Source organism: Lactuca sativa, chromosome 4, assembly GCF_002870075.4.
Source record: "Lactuca sativa cultivar Salinas chromosome 4, Lsat_Salinas_v11, whole genome shotgun sequence".
NCBI classification, from domain to species: domain Eukaryota; kingdom Viridiplantae; phylum Streptophyta; class Magnoliopsida; order Asterales; family Asteraceae; genus Lactuca; species Lactuca sativa.
Window position 1 is genome coordinate 179659359 of NC_056626.2, and position 8248 is coordinate 179667606.

General features: G+C 31.6%; 1 protein-coding gene across 1 annotated transcript; it reads right to left on the reverse strand.

Annotated features, from left to right (window-relative positions):
• Positions 1–5833: 5833 nt before the first annotated feature.
• On the reverse strand, positions 5834–7262 carry LOC111907912 (uncharacterized). Its single transcript, XM_023903720.1, has 2 exons — positions 6935–7262; positions 5834–6123 (listed from the first exon to the last, which is right to left on the reverse strand). Exons 1-2 carry the CDS (start codon positions 7260–7262, stop codon positions 5834–5836), a joined length of 618 nt encoding a protein of 205 aa, XP_023759488.1.
• Between the last annotated feature and the right edge of the window lie 986 nt (positions 7263–8248).

Genomic DNA, 8248 nt, shown 5'->3' on the forward strand with positions numbered 1-8248 from the left:
AAAAGTATCAGTTTTATAGTAAAATGAAATGTGATATAGTATCTGGCCATGCAAATTTCACTTCATTTTGCATTCTATTTTTTTTTCTCACATTGATTTTCCTTTTTCTATAGGAAATCCAACATTTATTAAAGAATCTTAAATGTTTGAATTTATTTTAGTTACAAGTACATGAAGATCAACGTGAATAAATTATGATAAGTAATGAATTTGAATCAACAAAGATTTTGATGTTCATCATATCTCCAACTTTGCTATCATGAAGGACAATAATTACTTCAAGAATGATGACTTCTGAAGGGTTTACCTACATTTAACTCAAAGATCAATTTTTTTTTCAAACACTAAAATTTGTTCATGATCAACATAATCAGTTCAACCTCACATACCATGCGAATTGATCCACTGCTCTTATGGATCATATAATCATAATCTGAAATGTTAGCTAGTTGTCCCTTTTTTAATGTTTCCATGCATGATAAGAGAAGCTCAGTGTTGAAAGAATCTGTATAAATCATCATGACATAGTGTAAAGTTTCAAAATGTTTAAGAAAATTGTAGTATTAGGAATTTTGAGATGAATAAGTTAACTACCAGGGTGATCAAAATTGTAATCTTGTGCATTTGTTGAATGCTCATCACTCAAAGAACGATAAAATGAATCCTATAAAGAGTTGAACTTGATTAAAGTACTTGAACTAAATTTTAGCATTGCTAGAATTAGAGTTTAATCAATAATCATAGAAAACCATGTAACTTGTAGCATCTAAAGCATGTTACTTTACAACCTTTTGTAGGGTTTTAGTGTGAATAGAGCTTGTGTCTTGCTTGATTGACAAGAGCAACTCTTTGATCATGGAGTATTGATATAATCACATTACAGACAGTTGTTTTTCCAGACGCAGTTCCTCCAGCAACACCTTCGTAACGCATGTAAACTATAATTCGATATTGATCAAGCAATTAAAAGTAGAGGATAAAAACAATTGATCGGGTAATACTGAAATATAAATTTGAAGAAAGAATTAGAGATTGAAATTACCTAAAAACACAGGAAACATAACCAAGCTGCCAACCAATAAAGCAAGCACTGTCATGGGCTGAGACAGTGGAAGCTCCATCTTGACGTCTCAGTGGGGCATTGCGTCGAACATCTGGCAGGCATAGTCACCAGTCTCCTCTATCTGCAATTAACCTTGCTCCACCGTAGAATTAGTAGAAATAGATTATGGAAGTCAGTTTGATCTTGTATACAAACAGGGGGAAATAGCGGTGGAGAAAATCAAGAAGGAGATTGAAGCTTTGAGACGAACTGGAGCAGTCTGCGATGATGGTGGTACTAAATTGCACAGATAAGATGGAAATAAGTACCTGATAGCGTCTATCGGTTGATCCCTCGTCAATTTGACAAATGCTTCGAAAGCTTCCAAAGAGCTTTCCCAGGTCGGCATATTTGAAAACGGAAAAGTGAGGCTGGCCAATGAAATCGAAACACGTACGCGCCGGAAATCGGAGATCTGATCAGAACAACCAGAGAAACCGGAAGTGAGAGACGAAGCTATGGCGGCCTTTTGGAAGATGTACCTGTGAAAACGAACCTTTGTCTTCTTTTTTTGCTATTAGTGGAGCCCTAATCAAAAACCGAATCAGAGAAAACGTCGATAAAGCGGATAGGTAGTAATCTAATTGACGGTGACCACTCCTGCTTAAGAGAAAAGGAATTAATGTAATCGCCACCTTTTGCTGCCCTCAATCTCCATCTCGGACCACCGCTGCTGAGGGGCTTCGCCTATCGTGACTGGAGCTGAAAGAAAGCGAAAGAAAAAAAGTGAGACGGAAGAAGATGAAAGGATTTGAGGCGGTGGCAAGGTCTATAAGAAAACATAAAAATCAAACACGTGTCTACGGTGGCAGAAGAATATAATGCAAAATGAACACGTAGATGTCAGAGGAGACGGTTAAAGTCAAACAAAAATTAAAAAAAAAAAAATTAATATTGGTTCAATCACAGCCAAGAACTATTCATCCGGTAGTTCAAAATTAGTATATATATAAATTAGGCTCTCTGATTACAAAATCAGTTTAACAATATTACTTTCTAATTGTCGGGTTTTTATATAGCTTTTTGTTAGCTTTCTTGATAAAAATTGAGTAGTTAAAATTAATAGAATTTTACAATAATACTTTACTAATCATTTGAATGACAAAACTTGGTTAACACCAACCATTCGAGACATGAAAAGGACAATTTCTTTCGCACAAAACCCAACGAGTAACTGCAAACGGTGTAATAATCATTTTTTTTTAAATGATACTATGTTGAGATTGTTTTGATATTTGTGTAACTTATATTATAAGATAAGACTAGGACTATTTTTCTAAATATAAGATATTTTTTATAAAATTCAAAATAGATATAAAATGTTAATTTGAAAAATATAAAAAATAATTTGTAAAACGTAATTGAAAACATGAAAACTTATAATATAAAAAAATATATATTGTGATATATTAATATCTATAGAATATTGACAATATTGTAAAACATGTTTGAAAAGAATAAACATACAAAACAATTTCCTTTTTATTGTTTATTATAACCAACCAAGATAACTAATTCCCAAAAAGATATATATATATATATATATATATATATATATATATATATATATATATATATATATATATATATATATATATATATATATATATATATATATATATATATATATATATATATATGTAGTACCGAAGAGTAATAAAACTTTCATTTGAGTTTTATTGTACCAAAGAGTTAAATCAATTCTATTTTTTCAATTTAATTCTTATTGTTAAAATGGACCATATCTTCAAGTCCAATAGTCTCTCTCCCTTTTTTAAATGGCTCAAGTCCAATAATCTCTAGGACTTTTCTTTTTAACTTTAAATGAAATAGTCATCATCTCGTACTATAGAACAATTTCTTTACGACCGTTCTCCCACATAAGCAATTCATGTTTTCTTTTTCATTCTTATTTCTTTATAGAACTTAATCAATTGACAACTCTTTTTGTATGGAACTCAATTTCACCTCATGTTTAGTGTGTGTTATGCTGTTATATATCGATTAATAGCAGATATTTCAAAACAATTTTAATTTTAATATAAAAGCTATTGGCCGAAACTTGATTACTATGTAATACTTGAGGGATGATTATTGCAATTTACTTTTCTTTTTGTTTTCAATGGTGAAGTTAGGACATACCTATAAAACAATAAAGTTGTATTGTATCATAGAACACGTAAAAGGCTGCGTTGGATAAAATATTCAGAAGTCTGAAAGATGTGTTGGTTGAATTGTAACAGTAGTACCAAAATCTATATGGAATTACTTTAAGCACCAATAATTGGAGAACCAATCAAATTCCAACCACTTCTTCAAATAAAAAGGTGGCAATTAACTTTAAAAAACAACATGTGTCCCTCATTTTCACCAAGTTTTTACGCTTTGGCCAACACATCACCCAAATAATTGGCTTTTAAGTTGCAACACTCAACAACTACTTTTTCCACCCATATCTTTAGTTTCTTAAAGAATTATTTTAAAAAGTTAAGTAAATTATATCATCTATACATGAGTGTCATTGAGGGTATACTAGGTGGAACATGGCATAACCCATTTCCTACATGAGCCTAATTTTTACATGCGATTTGTCACAGTAGTCTAGTAATCCAAGCCTAAAACCAAATTTGATTTAAAGGTTTTGTCACCGGGCCAAAGTTAGTTGTGTTTGATTATTGATTAACTAATTGTTTTAAAATCAGTGCACCATCTAATTAAAAAATTAAAATGGTAAGTTTCAAAATCCAATAAAATCACTCAATTTTAGAGTGCTTCAATTTTAGAAATCAGAATCAATTTTCTGAAAAATTCAATGTTCACCTATTGTGTCTCAATTTCAGAATTGATGAAGTTATGGTGTGGCTTGTGTCTTCGATTGCTTCAATTTCAAGCGATGACTTCTTTTAAAATAATATTTGAACAATACAATATGTATGAAAAAAGTGGGTTTTTGCTTCAAAAAAATATTTAAGGAATTTGATGACAAAGATATTAAGTTGTATTGTAGCCGTCTTGAAGACGCACTTAAGTATGGTAAACAATCAGATATCGACGCCAATGAACTTTATCTACAGTTAAATTTGATTGATGAGTTCGTATGTAGTGAAACTACTAACCCCACATATGTTTCAAAATATATGAAAAAAGTGAGTTGTTTTCCTAATGCAATTAATGTAAATAAGGTCATGATTACTATTCTGGCGTCTATAGAAACCAATTTTTTAATTTTAAATTTGTTAAAGTCCTACTTACAACCCACAATGTTATAAGAAATACTTAATAGCTTGGAAATGATATCTATTAAGAACAACATATTTATGAGTATTTATACGAAGAGTTGATGGACAACGTTGTTTCTAACAATTATCGATTTATCGTAGTATTAATGAAAATTGTTTATACATTAAAGGAGGGGTCCAATTTTATTTTTCGCACACAACCTTAAAATCAATGAGAAGCCCCTGCATTAGCATCTGTACTGTTTATATTGAATATTTCCAATGACGATGAGATGTATATAGAGCAAGGAGCATTATTAATATTTTGTGTTTGTCACTGTTTGAAACATGAAACTCCTACATAGAAATTTGTACATCCATGACTAAGTTCTCATCACGAGACTAATAATTATAATCGATGAGATAATAATAGCATAGAACATAAATTTACATCACTAAACAACTTATGATATATAATTTCCATACGTATAACTTTTGTAACCTTTATGAAGCTGTTGATAGTTCTTTTTTCGAAAGTCATATGCATAATGCCAACTTGCATATGAGTTCATTAATATGCTTTACCTCTTCATTAGTTATATACTTGTATTTTTCGGATAAGATCTACCCTATAGCTAGTTGCATATAACTTGATAAAACTATATATCTATTTTACATTAAAGTCAGAAATATTCTTGCAATAAAAAAATACGACTTCTTAATGATTTAATTAGGACAAAAGATTTTGGTAGCTAGTAAGAGGTTTCTGAGGATCATTTTGAAAATGAAATGAAACTATAAGGACCAAATTATAACAAACCAAACTTAGATTCAGATTTGAGAGCGCCGCCCTTCTCAGGTATCCGGTCAGCCAATCAATGGTCGTCTAACTTCAAGTACTCGCAAAAAGCAAACAATACTTATAATTAATTAACCAACTATAAAAGTATTAAAGTATATATCCATTAGAATACGATTAGAGAAGGAATAACAAATATTTATATCCATTAGAAAAAATATATATACAGAGTCAATCTAAAAGTATTAAAATATATATCATTACTCAGAAGAAGATATAGAACATAATTAAGTTGACGTGGACTTCCCTACCAGTAATAATGTCCCTCGTGTTTTTAGCAACTCGAGAAATGTTTTATCATGGGTATTAGACGAAGAGTATGGGGGAAGTTTTTCTTATTTTTTGTGGGATCCATTTTTTTTACTTTTTTTTTTCCTGGCTAAGGAATAGCTGAGAATCCTTCCCTCATTTTTTTTATTAAATAAAATTAATTTTTTTATGATTTATAATTTTTAAAGTAATACTAAACATAAAATTTAATTAAAAATAAAAAACAATTCATTAATTAAAATAAAAATTACATTAAACCTAATATTTAAATAAATAGAAAAATAAAAAAAAAATGCAAAAAAAAAAAAAAAAAAAAAACATATCAAACAACCCACAACATAGAAAACATAATTAACATCCTAATTTTATTTAAACCAAAATACGTCATTCAGAATCATCGTCTTCGTCATCGCCTTCATCGTCCTCGTCATCGTCTTGATCGTTTTCATCATTCTCCCCAGCGTCACTCTCGTCGTCGGAATCTTTACTCTCGACGAACATATCAGAATCCTCGTTTGATTCGTCAAACAAATCATCGTGAGAAAACTCTAACGGGGGCTGAATATGAACTTTATAAATGTGTTCCACCAAATCAGCACAAAGGGCGTGATGAATGTTGCGATTGTGTACTTCTCTTCTATTCACACTATACTCTTGAGTACCAACGGCTACTCCTTCGACATTTGACAAAACTTAATTTTCGTTGTACCGACATATCGATTTTCCTTCTTCTTCAAGAATCATATTATGCAATATGATACATGTATACATTATGTGATGTAACATTTTCACCTCATATGACCTTGCCCCGACCGTCAGTACTTGCGAACGTCTCTTAAGTACACCAAATGTTCGCTCTACATCCTTCCTAGCTAACTCTTGTGCCTCTTTAAACTTTTTACTTTTCGGGTCGTTAGGACATGTAAACGATTTCACAAAAACAAACAAGGTAGGATATATACTGTCAGTAAGATAGTATCCACGCTTATATGCTACCCCATTTGCTTGAAAACGTACATCGTGCGACTTTCCAAGGTAGATATCGTTGAATACCGGTGACTGGTATAGCACATCGATGTCATTGTTTGCACCAGTTGGACAAAAGAATGAATGTCATATCCAAAGATCATGTGATGTGATAGCCTCTAAAATGATCGTCGACTCTTTGTGGTCGCCTCTCATGTACTGACCACACCATGCGTTGGGGCATAATGACCAAGTCCAATGCATGCAATCGATACTACCTAGCATTCCATGGAATCCATGCTTGCCTTCATGTACCGTGTACAATTGGTGGATATCGTTGATAGTTTGTTTGCGCAAATATCGTTGCCCATAAAACAAACAGATTGTTGTGCAGAACTTGTACACATACTCCCGCACGGTACGCTCTGACATCCTAAAATACTCGTCCCATTTGTCTGCGTCCATGCCGTATGCTAGCTGACGAATTTGCAGTCGTGCATTTTTGAATGGGAGAGAAACCTTTTATCCGTCTTCCATCCATTTTCCATTGGAAATATGGAAAGCGGCCTTCCAAATCGCTAACAATACGTAAGAATAGTTCCTTCTTCATCCAAAACCGACGTCGAAACTTTACAGTGTAGCTGGCGTCATCTGCAAAATAATCTTCTATAAGGTGATCGTGTCCGACTTCATTATTTCTACGCAACCACGACTTTCTTGGTTTAGATCGTGCACGTGATGTTTCGGCTAGTCGGTTTTGATAGTATGCAACAGTTTTCACCATGACGGAACCGATAAACTTAGCATCCTCTATAGCCATCGAATCGAATGATGAAGATGATGACATTTTCAATAATATTTTTTGGAGAGAAATATAGGTTATGGGTTAAAAAAAATATAATTTTGTAGTATTTATAGTTTAAGAAAAGGGAAAGAAAAAGAATTGTATATAACGGCTATATAGCCGTTTGGAATCAAGAAAAGAAAAAAAAAATTAAACACCCAATCAAGTGAAGAGATAGAGTGCGGGACTCCCTCCCCCCACCTCTTTCCAACATTTCCTTTCCATCACCCTTGGTGCGGTGTTTCTCCATGCGGGACGTTTCTCGCGGCCTTCCCCGCTCACCATACCGTCCGCCCTTAGTAAATTAGTCAATTATGTAAATATGAGATTCACAAAAATAAAAAATAAAAAATAATCGCCTAATCTTATTTTTGATTTAATTTGTAGATGTGATAGGTGAAATAATACAACTTTTGTTAGACAAAATTACATAAATGGTCGTTATGGTTAACAAAATAAACTAACTTTAGTCTATATGACCAATTGTTTGCATAGATGGTCATTGTGGTTTCAAAATATTGCAAAAATGGTCATTTTAACAAACGGTGTAAACTTTTCCAGTTATAGGGACCGTTTATGTAATTTGTTCAAGTCGCACGGAACATTTATGTAATTTTGTCTATTGTTTATTATCTTTTTATTTAATTTTATTTATATTTTATATGAATTATTTATTTTTGATGTTTTGTTCAAATATATTGTTTAATTTTTTTAATATGTTTTTTTTGATGTTTTTGTTCAAATCAATTTCTTAAATTTTTTGACATTTTATTCGAGAACATTTATTAATTTTTTTGACATTTTTTTCGAATACATTTTGAATGTTTATTTTATATTTTGTTTTTTTATAGGAAATTAAGTGAACTAACCAATTTTTTATTGTATTCTATAAAAAATAACCACTTTTTTTTTAATAACCACTTAGTCAACGATATATACATTCTAGGCCGTATTATGAAACGTGTTAAATCCAGTTCGGTACTATGGTT